Consider the following 18555-nt stretch of genomic DNA (forward strand, 5'->3'; position numbering starts at 1 on the left):
TCAACAAAATCAGAGAACAAGAGGCAGAACAGGTTCTGCCCAGAAGTGTGTGCGGGGTGGGGGTGGGGGGGGTGGAACAACGCTGGAGGAGGAGAGAGGAGGTGGCCCAAATAATGTATACACATAAAATAAACGTAAAAACGATAAAATAAAAGAAAAAAAAAAAAGAGGTAAGCCCTGTCACCATAGGTCAACAAGACCAGGGATCACAAAACGCTCAACGGTCTCTCCTATCTTTTTAATTTTGGGTACCCTGCCCATGACAGTAAAGTGATAATAGAATTGTATGAGGACACTGACACTGGGGAGCCCAGCTCCATGGCTGACTTCCTGACACTATTCCCTGCTTCAGAAAGCAGACAAGGGTGAGTGTGTGAGCAATGCTGGTGCCCAACATGCTACTGCAATCCTTATCATCTTACAAAGGAGACTGCCCCTCAATCCCTTCTGGGGAACAAACCTGTTGGGGAATTCCCTGGTCTTACATAAAAAACTGAATCTAAAATGTTAACTTCTGGGCTGGGGACTCAAGGTGTACAGCATATGCCTAGAAAATGCAAAGCCCTTAGTTCAACCCCCAGCACCAACAAAACAAACAAAAAAACTTGCATAAAATGCTAACTTCTTTGAGCATTTTTACCTATTCCTCAACATTCTAGCACAAAAGTGAGAGCTAGTCCAATTATAATATATCATCTGTTATGATCTGAATGTTTGTGTACCTATAAAATTCAGATCTTGAGACCTAATCACCAAGGAAACCATATTAGGAAATGAGCCTTTGGGAGGTAATTAGGTCATGAGTGCAGAGCCTTCATGTATGGGCTTGTAACCCTTCCAAAAGAAGTCCCCGAGAGTCCCCTTGAGAGCCTCCACCAAGTGAGGACACAGCATTGAAGATGCCACCTGTGAATCAGGAAGGGGCCCTTCCTGGACACCAAATCCACTCTGATCTGGAGTTTCCAGCCTCTAGAACTATGAGAAATGGAACGGCTATCTATAAGTTTGTGGCACTTGTTACAGCAGCCTGAACAATAGTGCACCATCACTGTTCCCAGCATCTAGGTGTTCATGTAGGATGTGAAATGTCAAGTCACAGGAAAACTTTTCTGTATGGATAAATTCCTTCCACTCTTCCTGGTCCCAGGGGCTGCTAGATCCATTTCCACTCATGTCTTTCCAGTTCCGCAGGGACGATGTATCTTGTATCCCTGCTCATAAATAATCCTTCTCCTTCCATAGCACAAGCCCACCATACAATGAGATTTGAACTCAATTATTTCTGTTTTCTTCTACCAATTTCTGAGGAGCCAGAGGATCCAGAGCACAGGGAAGTTCAAATTAGGCTTCAGTACACTACCACTGCTTTCCCACCACAATCTGACCTACATGCAGAAAACGCACCTCCTTATAAATTCTGCAGTAACCTCCCAGCTGAAGACCAGGATCTGTTTAAACACTACCATGGTGGGTGCAGTGAATCATCAGAACAGACTGAGCCTGCCATTTTCCTTCTCAGTTTCTTTGGTGAATTGCAGCAGCCTACCACCTCCATAAGCCTACCCACTGCAATACGCCAGGCATTCCCAACTTAAGAGCTGCTACACAGGCATGCACCCTCTTCTAGTAGAACTCCACCTAGGCCCTACAGAGATAGGTACAGGGACTGTGAAACTCATGCTGCAGGTGTCCCCCCCATACACACACCACATGCTGGCTCCCAGACCTCAGAGCACTGTACACCAAAAGTCTTACCAGAGAGTGTGCTTTTCTGGACTTAGGCTGAGATTTTCTCCAAAGAACACCATGAGAAATGGATTTTTGTGCATATGGTTTATTTGCAGGTAGAGGGCGATGCCAGGAAACACCATTAGAGAGGTAAAAACCAAAACTTTTGAAAAGGGTAAAAGTCAATAGAGGATGTGTTAATAAGCAACTCATCAATGGATGCAAGAGGAGGTCAATTCTATAGCACATCTATGGAAGAAGGTAGGAACATATCACAGAGCTTCCCAAGCCAATGGCATCTCTTTACCAACTCCCCCCATCACTGGCAGGTGGCTGTTCCTTAGGCAGGTCAGTTCACATCTTTAAGCAGCTTTTTCTTTTTTTGATGGTACTGGGGTTTGAACTCAAGACCTCATACTTGCAAGGCGGGCACTCTACCACTTGACCTACTCCACCACCCCACCAGTGGCCTTTTTAAGCAAAGGGACTAAGCACATTTTGCCCCTTGGGCCAGTACTTCACTTACAGTGAGGCCTACCAGTATTTGAGACAACTACAGGAATGTAACAGTACAAGCCACAACATTTTAGTATTGGTTGTTTTTTGTTTTGTTTGGCTGGAGTAGCTCTTTTTATTTTTATTTTTTTCATTTTTCTTTTATTATTCATATGTGCATACAAGGCTTGGTTCATTTCTCCCCCCTGCCCCCACCCCCTCCCTTACCACCCACTCCACCCCCTCCTCTCCCCCCTCCTCAATACCCAGCAGAAACTATTTTGCCCTTATTTCTAATTTTGTTGTAGAGAGAGTATAAGCAATAATAGGAAGGAACAAGGGGTTTTGCTGGTTGAGATAAGGATAGCTATACAGGGCATTGACTCACATTGATTTCCTGTGCGTGGGTGTTACCTTCTAGGTTAATTCTTTTTGATCTAACCTTTTCTCTAGTACCTGTTCCCCTTTTCCTATTGGCCTCAGTTGCTTTAAGGTATCTGCTTTAGTTTCTCTGCGTTAAGGGCAACAAATGCTAGCTAATTTTTTAGGTGTCTTACCTATCCTCACCCCTCCCTTGTGTGCTCTCGCTTTTATCATGTGCTCATAGTCCAATCCCCTTGTTGTGTTTGCCCTTGATCTAATGTCCACATATGAGGGAGAACATACGATTTTTGGTCTTTTGGGCCAGGCTAACCTCACTCAGAATGATGTTCTCCAATTCCATCCATTTACCAGCGAATGATAACATTTCGTTCTTCTTCATGGCTGCATAAAATTCCATGGTGTATAGATACCACATTTTCTTAATCCATTCGTCAGTGCTGGGGCATCTTGGCTGTTTCCATAACTTGGCTATTGTGAATAGTGCCGCAATAAACATGGATGTGCAGGTGCCTCTGGAGTAACAGTCTTTTGGGTATATCCCCAAGAGTGGTATTGCTGGATCAAATGGTAGATCGATGTCCAGCTTTTTAAGTAGCCTCCAAATTTTTTTCCAGAGTGGTTGTACTAGTCTACATTCCCACCAACAGTGTAAGAGGGTTCCTTTTTCCCCGCATCCTCGCCAACACCTGTTGTTGGTGGTGTTGCTGATGATGGCTATTCTAACAGGGGTGAGGTGGAATCTTAGCGTGGTTTTAATTTGCATTTCCTTTATTGCTAGAGATGGTGAGCATTTTTTCATGTGTTTTTTGGCCATTTGAATTTCTTCTTTTGAGAAAGTTCTGTTTAGTTCACGTGCCCATTTCTTTATTGGTTCATTAGTTTTGGGAGAATTTAGTTTTTTAAGTTCCCTATATATTCTGGTTATCAGTCCTTTGTCTGATGTGTAGCTGGCAAATATTTTCTCCCACTCTGTGGGTGTTCTCTTCAGTTTAGAGACCATTTCTTTTGATGAACAGAAGCTTTTTAGTTTTATGAGGTCCCATTTATCTATGCTATCTCTTAGTTGCTGTGCTGCTGGGGTTTCGTTGGGAAAGTTCTTACCTATACCTACTAACTCCAGAGTATTTCCTACTCTTTCCTGTATCAACTTAAGAGTTTGGGGTCTGATATTAAGATCCTTGATCCATTTTGAGTTAATCTTGGTATAGGGTGATATACATGGATCTAGTTTCAGTTTTTTGCAGACTGTGGAGTAGCTCTTTTTAAAAATTTATTTCTTATCTACTTCATCTGGATTTTTCTAAGTCATTTATATACTACTGTCCCCAATTTAATGTCCTTTTATATTTTTTAAAAGTTTTTAAGGTTATTTTATGCATTTTTGTTTGGGATTAATATGCTCCCCCCCTCTTCTTTTCCTTAAGTTTTGATTCATCTCTATTACCTAAAAGATGGAATCTGGATTTATTTGTTGGTTCTATTTTTGGTTACACAAACTTAACGTGTACTTTTCCATATTCTCCTCCCCCTGCTCTTTCTCTTCACTTTGTTAAAACGTATTGTTGTTTAATCCATTTATTTCCATTCTTTTCTCTCTCCATACATGTGTATACATAGCAAAAGATTGTTCATTTTCCTCTTTTTTACTTTGATTATATCCAATAGATTGAGATTCTGATAAGCAGTTTGTTCAGTAACTAGTAATTTTTAGAAATTCTTCAATTTTAGCATGGATACAAAAACTAACAAATAGTGGTTAAATATACAATTGGAAGGATCATATAATTTACTGGTTTTGTTACTGCTTACCAGCATTGTGATCACAAAATGCTGTTTGTAATACTTCCATATTGCGGAAATAAAGGTTTTCTTTGCAAACGATTGTGTGATAAGTTTTTATTATTGGGGAATGAAGCTCAATAAAAATAACTAAAGGATCTGCCTACTGATTGTGTTGCTCACCTGTCTACCTGATCATTTGGATCTCCGAAGAGTTTAGTCTGTTATGGACTCTACCATTTTCACAGCATCTGTCTTTGCCCCATCCTAATTCTACCTAGATTCTATTTCATTAAATATGAAAGTTGCAAATCCTGCTTCCTCTTTATTTGTCTTGGCTTAGTGTATCTTTACCTAATTGTTAGCTTTAGTTTTTCTTGATTTTGGGTAAGACAGAGACTGCATGAACTGATCAACTGTTGCTTGATGCTTAATTTTTCTTTTAGGTTCTAGCAAGTTAATCCTTTATCGCCACTACCTTCTGCCAGTGCCACAGTAGCTCAACCTGGTCCTTCCATCCTTATCTTTTTTCTGTTCAGCACCTCAGCTTTAAGTGAAGTCTTTGACTCCAACCTTCACTAGCGCAGCAGCCGGCAAGCTTCCTCTATTTCTTTCTCTCCTCCTTTTCCTGTATTTCAGCAGGTTAAAACTTAGGGACATGAGTAATTCATATCCTCTCCCACCCCCACTCCCGCCTTTATTTTATCCTTCGGTTTGTTGAGCCGCCTTCTACATGCAGTGCAGTTCAACATCTTCCACAAGTTGTAGCGTCATTGTTTTAGGAAGTGGGGTGTGGGGCCGACTTCTGAATATCACTTCTTGTTTCAGACAGGCCAATTTTGTCTTTTTCTTCCTTCCTCATCTGCCTCAGAGAGACACCAACCCTTTATGTCCACATTTCCCAAATGGTCACTGGCGATACACTGTTTCCAGAAGTCGCTGCTCTGTTACGGAGCACTGTTCACCAGATCCATACAGAGGATCACGGCCCCATTCAGAACTTTCTCATCTGGGAGCACAGCCTCGATGGTGTCAGCATCCCTGGACACCTCCTTTCTTCTGTTCTATCCTGGCTCTGACCTTACTGTACAATTGTAGACATTTCCCCCACTACCAGGAAACTTAACTCTGTGGAAATTTCTGTCCCACATTTATGCAAGAGATGAGCTACAAGTGACCCTATCTAGTCTCATCATTGGTTGGTACAATGTTGGAAGGCTGTGAGGACAATAATAAATTTAGATGGCCACCACTGACCTCAGGAATCAAGAAACCTAAAGGAACCTTTTAAGCTCCTGTAACTGAAGGTCATTACATGTCTTCTTCTGGTGGAGCTGGTTACCCTTGTGCTCTTCCACCTACACACCCACCAGCACACTCACCAACAGGCTATTCTGGCTCTTTGATGTGCTTCCATACTATAGCAAATATGAGTTTTAGGAACTCATAAGCAATGTAAACCAGAAAGGAAAGATAAAAGGAAGGAAAGGAAGGAAAAGAGCAATATTCCAAATTCTTAATGGTGGTTATGTTAAAACCTTTATTGTACTAACTGCCTATTTGCAACATTTTTTCTCATATCCTAAATGGTCTTTCACAAGAATCTGCTTTTATCATAATAACTATTTTTGAAAGACACAGAAAGTCTCCTGCACTTCAAAATAGTTTCATGACCCTTTAGCTCCATGTCTCCATGAACATCTTATGTTGCCTGTAATCAGCACACTCACAAACAGCAGCTACAGAGCATTGTGTTGCCCTCCCTACAGAGCTGCTGGTGGCCTTGTTAGACACCACAGAGTTTGCACATTGACTGTCATGTGACAAAAGCTCCACAGAAGCTTCTCAAATGACACAACCCTTGCCAGGCCATGTGTGTGACCAACAGAAAAGTCTTCAAAATGTTTGCAATGATTAAAAACAAACTATAGTCATATATTATTAAAGTTCCTAATTACAAAGCACTTATGGTGTCATTTGTAAGCTGATAAAATAGTAATACTGAATTCTTCTGACCCCATCGGTTGGGGGCAAATGGGCTTCAAGACCCTTTAAAAAGTTTACCAAAACTCTCTAATAACAAAAGTATGTCGAATGAACATATACATGTACACAAAGAAATGGACAAATACAGACGTGAACAATTAAGTATGTATCCAGCCAATAATGAAAAGCTAGAAATGATGTGCACATCACGGTGCACCAACTATTATCCAAAGTCAAACCTGAATTAGCTAAATTATATCCTTGTACTGACTCAAATGTTAGGTGAGAAGGAGGCTGCAATAGTAAGTATACTCAGAAGTCAGAAAACCAAGAGACATGTGATGTGGGTATCTAACAGCATGACACATCCTCTACCTTCTCTTTCATAGTTCAGAACGTCTATGTGGATTTATTCTAGATTTGATTACTCTCTCAAAACAAGGGTCTACTGCCTTTAATTTACATATATAACGAGTATTTTTATACTGAACAAATTATTTCACTTACCCTGGTAAATGTTCCTTCAAAGCTATGAATATCCTGTTGTGGCTTTTGAGCATAAACATAAGCACTGATAGAAAAAAGGTCCTGCAATACAAAAAAAATTACATTAATTTCAATGTTAGCTAAATAAAATTCCTTGGAAGTTCGTCAAGTAAAAGAACGAATTAAAAGAACTCAGGACCTTGAGCTTATGAGGCAAATGCTCTACCAGCTGAGCTGCATCCCTAGCACCTTTTGCTTTAGTTTTTATTTTTTGGGTAAGGTTTCTCACTTTTTGGCTGAGGCTGGCCTCTAACCACAATTTGCCCATCTCCACCTCCCCTGTAGCTGGAATTACAGGCAAGAAGTAATCCTTGATTGTCTTACATCCTGTGTGCAGGCATCATGAATGCACATGGAAGATACCCAAAGAAGCAGTGTGTGGTACTTTCTCTTCACTCTGCTTAGTGGCCAGAGTGTGTCAAAACAGCATGGGCTTGTGTACAGGATTCCCACTTTAAAAGTAGAGCCTGGGGTTACCTGGGTAACAAGGTATCTAGTGGAATTCTCAGCTCATGGTTCCTAAGTACCTGGGCCTGAATCTATACGGGTCCTGTCTTCCAGGACCACAAGCTGTGCCACACCAAGATTAGGGACAGAATCAAGAGACAGACCTCAGACCTTGTACAGGTACAGACTTCGGACCCCTCTGAAAGGCAGAACCATGAAACCAGTCCTGAGGGTAGGGCTTCTTCTCTGAGGGGACACCCGTCTGAAATCCAACTGTCTGTTCTCAGTCAACCCTCCTGAGGTGGAGGCTGCCTGCACTCAGAACCTGTGACCTCACCTAGAGTTACAAATCAGGGAGGCACATCACAAGGAAAATAAGCCTCCTCAGCAGAGCAGACAGGACCCTCACCAGCCCCCTCCCTAACCCATCCGCAGAGCACCTCACTACTGTAGCTTGAATTTGGCATTCAAATAGCTGCAGCCTGCAGACTGCAGCAGTGGACCACTTCCCCTGCTTTTGCCAGGTACATAGTTTGGCAAGGCAATTTGAGTGCTGAGTGCTGCTGCCCAGAAAGCAAAGTGATCTTTTCTGGGCCACTCCCAAGACAAATGATTAGGATGAAAGGGGTGGGAATTATGCAGCGCCATTTGGGAAATGTTTGAAAATTCAGAAAATCCTCTTGACCTCTGATTCTTAAACATAATGTCTCTTTCTGGTTAGGGTTGATATAAAAAATGGTTTCCTTTAAAAGAATGTTTTTGTCCCTCTTGCATACAATTCCAGGTGAAAGAAGTGAGGAAGAGTAGGGAGTACAAAATGTTAGGACTGCTAAATGGAGCCCCATGATTTTATAACAGCAAAACTCAAACACCTGGTGAGTGCAGGTCACGGGATGGTGTGGGGAGGGGCAACATCACTCTGCTCTCAGGACCGTCTGGAGATTCTCCCTGATGCTAGAGAGCCTGTTGCTCCTAACAATACAGGATGTGTAAGACCAGCTCTGTGGTGGACGGGCATTGTTTCAACTGGCTAAAGGACACACCAGTTTCACGAGAAACTGGAACCCAGCCCTCCCTAGGGTGCTGGGGCAGGGGTTCAGCACTATGAAGACTGTGGGATGCTGTTAAATGCTGTTGAGGATGTTAGTTTTGCATTGAGCTTTCTTCATGTCTTTACTGTAAGCATCCTATGAGGTATTTTTTCTGAGTGAGCAAAGCCCAGGGCATGACCACTGGGGTCTGTGACTGGCAGTGGGTAGACATTCCCATAAACCTGGCAGCCTGGAAGGGGAAACTGCAGAAATGTCCACTGACAAGCCTCGTCTCTGGGAACCCACATGTGAAAGATGACAGAGCTGTCCAGAAACCTGCGTCAATCACCTCTGGGTACTGGAGAGAGGAAGAAAACTGCTGACCGGTGCATGGGTTAAGTTTCAGTGCAGAAATCAGAAGCACTCAGGGCCGGATACAACACGAGGCTTCCGATGTCAGAGGAAGGGGTGATGTTCATGACTACATCTCCAAAAATACTACTCAAACAATCCTCTGTGAAAGATGTCATTGCCAGGACCAAGTTGGAGAGCATGAGGAAACTGTAGCTCCAGGGTGTATGGACCACTGCTCTCATGCGTACTTTCACATTAGCCCTGAATCCAAGCCACAGAACAAGGGCTCAAGCAAGTACTAACCACAACTGATGCTCCAGTTACTTAAGTCAAGCTAGCTTAGGCCAAAAGAGAAATACATTGTATGATAAATTGAGACTTGTGAAAAACACTACCAGAGTGTTTAGTAAGCACCCAAAAGAGTGTGTAGATAAAGCAAGTCTGAGATAAAGGCTCCCTCTTTTAAATACTACACTGACCCAGTGATTTTCAAAACATGAAACTTTTATACCGCAGACCACCTTTCAATGCAGGAAAATAAAGAGCAAGCTAGCAACAATTCTCATTTCGACATGCACAGGAACATTTAGAAGAGTGCATTTCATCTAATATATTAGACATCAAATGACTGAATAATGACACAATAATGAGAAAGTCATTTGAAGCTTTTCATGATAATTTAAAAATCATTCTGAAGTTTTCAATAATGTAGGAAAGCCTCTACTATTAGGTCAAGGGCAACATTTGTTCACATTACTTAAAGGTCATTAAAATACATCCTTAATCATAACATGTGGTTCATTACAAATAAAATTGCCTTTCGTTCAATAAAACTAATTAAATGTAAATGGTATTGTTTACTGCTATATGGATCTTTTGAAATAAATCAGCAAGTCATGATTTATTGAAAATTACTGGGGACTCGTGGTTGTTAATAAATTTGCTTGATCACAAAAGCCAGAAACATATTTCCCAAAGGTCTCCTGTGCCTGAAAATGGCACCCTCTCCATGACTTCAGCACCAGAACCTGTATCTGGTATTGTAGCACAGCCATCAACACAGGACCCCAGGAAACTCCAATTTTCAGACCACACTAAGTGCCCTGGGAACTCAGGGGAACCAGCAGACCTTACTCCCAGTTATATCTTCAGTTCTTCAGAAAAAGCTCTAGCATATGCAGTTTTACCTCCTCTGTGTAAAACTGTGATGAGTTTTACCTCATCATGCTGTGATCTGAGGAGACATGACTAGCAATATGACACAAAATAGCCCCAAACCCATCAATCAGAGACACAGGAGTCGAAACAAGTCAGAAGTATGGCCAGAGTAGCTATGGAATGGTGAACTAAGTTGCCTTCCCTGTGTCCACAATAAAATTAAAGCTTTCTTTTCAATGAAAACAAAAAGACTTCTACATAATATGCTCAATTTTACAAAACTACAGATTAAAATTGATTAATGCATCAGAAATTCAGTTAAACTTTCTTTTTACGTAGGAAATATAGTCTTTATGGTCTTTTGGGCATATCAAAAATCAAAATGTTTCATTAATCATACAATTATTTCACTCAAATACTTAATCACACTTCCTGTCAAAGTATACAGTCATAAAAATTTTAAAGAAGCATTATATGAAATGCATATTATAACTGTAAATATTCTGAAGCATATTGACATATGTGTATGCATGCCACTAGCAAAAAGGAAGAAAGCATTCTTCCAATACTGGATCTAATTTGAAAAGATCACTCAGCTATAAACAATAGTTGGCATGCACACTTTATATAAAATAAGCTGCATGTTTTATGTAAAATTTCACATTCTAATTATGTGTACACCTATGACCATTTCCACAATCAAGATATGGAACACTCCCAAAAGTACCCTGACCACCTTGCAGGATGGGTCCTGAGCCTCATCAACTACTGGTCTTTTCTTTCAGAGTTTTCTATTAATGCAAACAGTGCATTCTCTTGTTTGTTTGGCTATGGTTGACCTTTCTTTCAAATTCTTTCTGATAGTGTTTTAATTCTGTACTTTCTTTTCTACTATTCTTAGCAAAAATCAAATCTATCACAAAATTATCATTTCGTGTGGCCATTCCCCAGATGCCTATTGCCAGGGCACCCCATGATCCATGGAAGGATTTTCAATGGGAAGACATAGAGGGTGAGGCTGCCACCCTGCTATGATAGCGGGAGGAAGGTAGAATCCTGTTCATAGGATTCATAGCCTCTCTTCCCTCAAATCCTGGAGAGAGTCCCAGAGAATGCACACCAGAAAAAGAAATGAACGACACAACTAGCCCAGTAGTCACAGGCAGGTTATATTAGAGAAAGGCTATAAGCTGTCCCACTGATAAAAATTAATTCATTTTTAACAATGTGAGAGTAATTGCTAGATGTCTTAGAAATCCAATGTAATTTTGAAAAATGAAAAAAGAAAAGCAAGTAGAAAACACAGAAAGAAGGGTAAGAGTGGAAAGAGCTAAGAGAGGGAGGGATGGACAAAGGAACGTAGGCTGCACTGAGGTGTGACTGTGCTTGGGTGAGAGTGGACAGAAAGAAAGAAGCTGCCTGAGCTTCTTCGTAAGGCACTCATGTATCCACGCAGACTTAGGGCACTTCCTGTTCGGGGGACTCTGTGCACCCATGGAACTGCAGGGAGAATTTCAAAACCTGCAATATTATCAACGCTGATGACAGCCTCTCACTTTTCAGATACTTGAAGTGGTTAAAATGATAAATAATGGCTGGTGGGAGAATGGCCCTAGCCTTAGGGCACAACAAGAAACATACAAACATGCAAGAAAGCATGCCAATGTGGACACAAATGAAATTTAACACACTTATTTGGCAAAGGACATTCTAAAGCTGGCAGTTAAGAAACAGACGGGGGCCTGGGGCCAGTGGCTCATGCCTCTAATCCTAGCTACTTGGGAGGCAGAGATCAGGAGGATCCAGGTTCAAGCCAGCCCCGGCAAAGAGCAATATCCTGTCTCAAAAATACCCACCACAAAAAAAAGGGTTGGCGGAGTGGCTCAAGTGGTAGAGCGCCTGCCTAGCAAGTGTGAGGCCCTGAGTTCAAACTCCAGTACCACCAAAACAAAGAAAAGAAAGAAACAGACTAGGAAAACATATTGGCAACATGCACTGGACCAAGGCATGTAGAACATGCAGAACAATCACACCCGCACGGTGAAAGGCCAAAACTGTGTGACAACTTGAGAGCAATTTTAGTTTCAGAAAACACACTGGTTGTTCAGTGAACAGCTGGTGCAAATGACTACCAGGGGCTGTCTGTTTGCTTTAAACTTTATTTCTAATTCAGGGCATGACCCAAAATAAATGCTATATGGATTAGAAATTTTATATTAAAGGCAGGAGTTACTTCAAAAGTAATAATTTAAAATATAGTAATGAATGACAGTAAGTCTAAGCATGAACCAAAGGCACTACTTTAAGGCCACTTTAAAAACCATTTTAAAATACTGCTAGGTCACTGGGTATCTGTGACTCACGCCTGTAATCCTAGCTACTCAGGAGGCAGAGATCAGGTGGACAGTGGTTCAAATCCACCCTTGGGGAAACAGGTCTTGACACCCTATCTTGAAAATACCAACATAAAACAAGGCTGGTGGAGTGGCTCAAGTAGTACAGCACCTGCCTAACAAAGCATGCGGCTCTGAGTTCAAACCACAGTACTGGCAAAAAAAAAAACAAAAACCAAAAAAAAAACCTAGTATATAGGTATGCTGAACTTTTATTAAAAAATTAATAAAATCCACATTAAACTTATAAAATTTGCCAAGCATGGTGGCAGATACCTATAATCCCAGCACCTAAAAGGCTGGGCTACACAGGAAGACCCTGTATGGAAAATAAATAAATAAAGCTTGTCAAATCTTATATAAAACTTGACCTAAAACATGTACTTTAATAAATGCCCTAATGGGAAAATAGCACAGATGGATGGCTCCATCCCACAGTGCCGATCTGTGGCAAGGGGAAGGAGAACACTTGATAGAAACGGAGAGCAGCGGCCTGCACAATGCAGTGACCAGAAGGGTCTTCTCCTGTTTTACCACTAGTGAAAAACAACCCTCCACTCCTTTTGAAGGAATGCAACCTAGGATAGAAAGCTGAGGAGCAGCCAAGGCAGGAGAGTGCAGAGATGATGCCCTCTGCCGGACAGACACAATCCTCCAGGCAGGAGGAATCCTCAAGAAACGAGTACTTCTCTTTTATAATTTAGTTATAACAGAAATGTCATCCAGCTCATTTAGTCCAAATGGCACTTACTTTCCACCAGCAAGGTTGTATTAACTAGTATGAGACTTGCCCTTCCACTGAAAACAACTTGAAAATGGACAAAATGTATCAAACAGTCACTTCTAGACTGGACACGGTGACCTCCAATAGCACAGATTCACAACTATGTGCCCCCACTGGACGCATACCCACAAGACAGGAGGAGGAGGCAGGTGCTCTGAATCTCAGAGATAGAGATAAGAGCTCAGGAAAATCGGGACTGTAGTGTTTACGGATGCTGGAAAGGAGCCGGGGAGGCCAAGAGCTGCAGAAATCTGCAAAGGGCCCAGGGGCTTTTGCTACCCATATCGACATGCACTTGCCAGGACAGTGACCACTACCTTATCCTCACAGGCTACAGAGCTGGGAAGAGAACAGGTTTTCCGTTGTTGGGCTGTTTTGTTTTGTTAATACTGGGACTTGAACTCAGGGCTTCACACTTACAAAGCAGGTTCTCTACCACCTGAGACATGCTTCCAGTCCATTTTGCTCTAGCTATTTAGAGATGGGGGTCTCGTGGGCTATTTGCCCAGGCTAGTCTTGAACCATGATCCTCCTGATCTTAGCCTCCCAAGTAGGTAGGATTACAGATGTGAGCCACCAGCAGCCAGATGCAAGTACAAAAATTCTAAATAGAGATATATTCAGAAATGACAGATGATGAAATTACTAGCTAAGGAATTTCATACTATAAACTGCTGAAAAATTTCCAGTTCTATATCTATTAAAGAAATTCAACTCATAACTGAACACACTACCCCTCAGAAACCCTGAGAAATTTGTTCAACAGATAAAAAAAAGAAACAACACCAATTACTAAAAAAGTGTAAGAGGTAAAAAGACTCTTGAAATCGTTTTATGTGGCTAGTATATCCCTAGTATCAAACCAAAAATATTAAGCAAAACCAGTGCAGAACAATACCCTTCACGAACAAATCAAATACTGCAATATATGAAAAGGATATTTGTCATGACAAAACAGGGCTTATCTCATCGTGTTGTCCATGAAACAACAAAATCACTATAAGATCATCAACTTAAAATATTAATAAAGAAAAAAAACCCTATGGGGGTCATCTCCACGGATACAGGAAAGTCTTTGAAAAATCCAATGCAAACAAAAAAAAATCCAATGCAAACAATTCAGACAAAGTCTCTGAATAAACTAGGACTAGGAAGAACTTCATCCCCCTGATCAAGAACACCTATGAACAGCCCAATTACTATCACCACACAGACAGCTGAGTGTGCTCCCCAAGACTGAAACAGGACGGAGTAAGTGGTCTCACCACTTCTATTCAATTGACATGAGACTAGCGTAATACTGCAAGTGAAGAAACACAGCTGTGTACCCAAATCGTAAAATAAAGTTCAAGGTCTTCTCTGTATGTGTTACAATCAGGAAGAATTCTAGGATTTCTACATAAAAGACCCTAAACAGATGTGAACAGGCATTTCACCAGAGGATATATGAATAGTGAACAAGCACACAAAACAATATGGGCCATTTCAGAAAGACAAATTAAAACCGCAATGAGGTATCAACACACCACTGTCATGATGACTAAATTAAAAATGGTGACAGCGCTGTCTATGAGCATGCAGAGAAATTGACTCTCTCATCCACCACTGTTAGAAATGTGTAACAGTACTGCCACTCTGGGTAACAGTTCAACAGTCTCCTTGACAACCATCCTATGACTCAGGAGACTGCATGCACTTCCCTCTATGGCCCTTGGGTGGGAAAGAGCTGCTCCTTCACTCGTGGCTTCATGCTATGATAGCTGTCCAGCTGTCCCCACCCACTGGGAAGATGGTAAAAGTCAGCTGGCCAACAGAGGAGTCAACGCCAAGCCTAACTCCTCTAATCCCTTCATCAGCTGGTCCAGGAGACTTTCCTCATATAATAACCATAGGAAGAGTTGTAATTGCTCAGAACATATAAACATTATAAAATATGCTACGGAATTTAAATAACCATCCTTGAACACTGAAAATTAACAGACCATAAAAACAAACCACCATACTGGTATGTTACCCAGGTCTGACTGAGAAACCCTGACCAAGAATACAACTTGGACAATTCCACAATAAAATTCTGACCTGGGGACAGGGTGACTAGAAGGTATACACAGAAAAAGTGTGAGAAAGGCCTGGGGATGTGGCTCAGTGTAGCATGTATGTGCAAGACCATGGGTTCAACGCTCAGCATGGCAAAATATCTCCAACGCTTACTACAAAAACAGAGGGAAATACTTCTAGGCCTCTCTAAATGAAAGGTGGGCTTTATCTGATTTTATCAATTTGACACACATGATATACCCATGCATATATATAATTTTCAAGTGGCAAACACCAATATGAAATGGCAAAGTGAGGAGCAAACAACCAAATAACACATACAGATTTCTAGTAAGCACATGGCAAAAACCTCCAGTCCTGTTGATAACCAAAGAAGACCAAATTAAAACAGTGAATAGCCACATTCTCTATCAAACTGAGATTTTTTTCCTTTTGAGATTATGTTAACTATTTTAAACCATAATACCTAGAAACCATGTGTTGTTAGTTACAAATGTTTTGGGAAAACTCCATTCTGAGATAATTTAGAAAAATCTGAATTTTGTTATTCTTTTTCCTCATTATTCTACTTTCAAGAATTGATCTGAGGGAAGAAGCCTTGCTAGTAAGAGGCCTTGTCTTAATGTTTATATACTAAAAAGTAGGCGGGCATGGTGGTATATGTCTGTAGTTCCAGTACTCAGGATGAAGAATTTGATAAGGTCAGCCTGGGCTACATAGCAAGACCTTGTCTCTCAAAAAATCAAATAAATAAATAAAAGAAAGAAAGAATAAAGTAGGAGAAGTAGGAGTTTCTTCTTCTAAGCCATAATGAAAACACAGCACAGGCCCACTGATCAGCTGAGAAGGGCCATTCTCCAGCTCAGGGCCTGTGATCCAAGCCTAGCACAGACTCATTTGTATGACACCCCAGGCAAGAACTTACTCCAATCACCAAAGATGGGGAAAACAAAATAAAAACAAAACACAAGCTGGAAGAAGAAGAGGAGGCAATGACAGTGGCTGGTGACCACACAGGACCATGTGATGTTGAGTACATAGACAAGGAAGGAATAAGAACTTCTCACTGGAGTACAACTGGCTTTGGAAAAGATACAAAACATATAAGGAATAAATTCTAACTCAAGAACTACCTAAAATATAGGAAACACTAATATACCTGAATAAGCAAAATACCTAGAAGTCCTACCTATGTCAAACATACTTAGTTTCCAGGAAGTCAAGCACACACAAGAATGAGGAGGCCCCTGCTGTCCATGGTAATCTTAAGCTGTGTGCAGCATAGCAACTACTTCTACCTTAACATAGCTGACAATGGAGAGGACTCACCTGAGGCACCCACTCTCCCTTGGCCAATGCTGCTTGGGTAAAGGTCACTCTTGGACAATCTGTTTTTCTTTACTATCCACAGAATACCAGCAAATCATGTAAGACAAAACTTTTCACAGTCAGCTAGATATTATAAAGATACTATATATACACTAACACAAAATAACCACCAGGTAGCTCAAATTGTGGTTTTGTTGTGTGTGAGAGAGAGAGAGAGAGAGAGAGAGAGAGAGAGAAATAGAAATAGATAGAGTGAGAGTGAGTGCAAGACAGACAGCAGCAGCCTAGAAGACTCTTGGCGTCTGAGAGGGACATTGTAGAGATCACTACAAATGCAGAAATCCATGATTCTGCTCTCTGATGAACCCCAAGCACCCTTGTCGGGTACAAACCAATACTCAGCAAGGGCAAACCAGGGTCTGAAAGTGCCTAAGATATGGCAGCACACTGCCTCCAGGTCAAAAAAGTTCTTCTGTCCTTCGGAAAAAAATGTTGTAGGACACATTGGGTTCAAAGACTGAGCTAAACCCAGGTCTGAATGCTGATCTCCAAAACCAACGCCTTCACTTGCTGGTAGGGAGGAATCTCTATCCAACTGACAATGTTAAAAATCATGAAAGAAAGATTGTTAAAAAAAGTAAAAAAACAAACAAAACAAAAACCCACCTAAGTGTCAAGCCAATATGAACATTCAAAATTACCTAAGATAGGTCATGTGTTAAGAAACCACAGAAATTACCCTGACATCATCTTTAATGACCCTTCCTAAGGAACAGGAAATGATACGGAGAATTCTCAATTTATTAAGTAAGATAGCAGATATCAACATAAACATCCTTAAAAACAAAAAGGGCACGTAGCCTTGAAAGTGCTCACCCCCAGGGCCGGCAGCCGTTGTGTGCAGCTCACTGCCACCTTCAGCTTCCAGTCAGTCTCACCATCTAGCTGGTCAGTTCGAATAAAACACGAACCTTGGAGATAGAGGAGACAAAGTCACTACTCTGAAGTATGCTGGAAAAGTTTCTCAACTTTTCCAGGTGACAGGTATCCCCCAAAGCAGATCCCAGCACAGCAGGATCTAGAAATACCACATCCAGATAGTCCCAAGAGCAAGCTTTCATGCCAGATGATATTACTTGACTCAAGTAATATCATTTTTAATTACTTATGCCCTCCTTGATGCTCTTGGCTACTGAAGTTTTCTTTGTGTGTGTTTGTGTATGTGTATGTGAATTGACATGTATATCTGTATGTGGTATCTGTGTGTACACACTATGTAAATGCATGTGTATATATCTATGTCTATTTATGTCTACCTATGCGCATGTAGCTATGTGTGTACATGTGCATCTGTGCGTCTCTGTGCCTTGTATATGCATGCACTTGAGTGTGAATCCATGCATACGCATACCTGTCCGTGTGGGCATCATACCTATAAAGGCAGGAAGGGACAGAGGAGGGGAGATAGAAGCTAGACTTTGATTGTATCGTATTTTATACTGCTTGTTTGAAATCATATACACTCTATCTAATTAAAAAAAACAAACTATACCAAACTTTAAAAAGAAATTCCTAAAAAGTAAAAGGAAGCAAATAAAGGTAACAAATCATAGTTTAATCACAGAGAGAATTCATTCAGGTAACTTTGAGGATTTAAAAATTTTTTAAATTCTAAAATAAAATAGTTACAAAAAGCTACACAAGCCTTGTTACACCTAAGAATCATTAAAAGGAAAACACCCTGTGAATAACTGCAAGGCCCCCTTAGAAGGCCCTCCACATGACCCTCCCCATCAGAGCCTCCTTCCCTTGCTGGGAAGGCACACTATGGGCACCTATATGTCCTGGATATGCATTATTGTTCACCAATGGCTAACACACCACAGGATGTCATCAACCTCACTATTAATCTTTAGGTCCCCTCTGCTCCTGACTTCTCTGCTATAAGGTTTGGGTCTGCACTGGGCTGATGGCACACTCCTGATCCCCATGCGCCAGTGCCCAGAGGCCAGCTCACATCACAAAGGAAGGCTCAGCTCTGTCCAGAGGCTCCAGGACCAGTTTGGTAAGTTTTAATACAATG

General features: G+C 41.2%; 1 protein-coding gene across 8 annotated transcripts in view; it reads right to left on the reverse strand.

Annotated features, from left to right (window-relative positions):
* Atp9b (ATPase phospholipid transporting 9B (putative)) overlaps window positions 1–18555 on the reverse strand; it is a 234565-nt gene that overhangs the window by 136544 nt on the left and 79466 nt on the right. For all 8 annotated transcript variants that reach the window (XM_074069605.1, XM_020163739.2, XM_020163736.2 and 5 more), the window contains 2 exons: window positions 17349–17443; window positions 6880–6960 (listed from right to left, as the gene is read on the reverse strand). In XM_074069605.1, coding sequence (XP_073925706.1) covers window positions 6880–6960; window positions 17349–17443 — 176 coding nt within the window. The remainder of the gene's footprint in view (window positions 1–6879; window positions 6961–17348; window positions 17444–18555) is intronic.

The sequence above is a fragment of the Castor canadensis genome, chromosome 4, assembly GCF_047511655.1.
Source record: "Castor canadensis chromosome 4, mCasCan1.hap1v2, whole genome shotgun sequence".
NCBI lineage: Eukaryota > Metazoa > Chordata > Mammalia > Rodentia > Castoridae > Castor > Castor canadensis.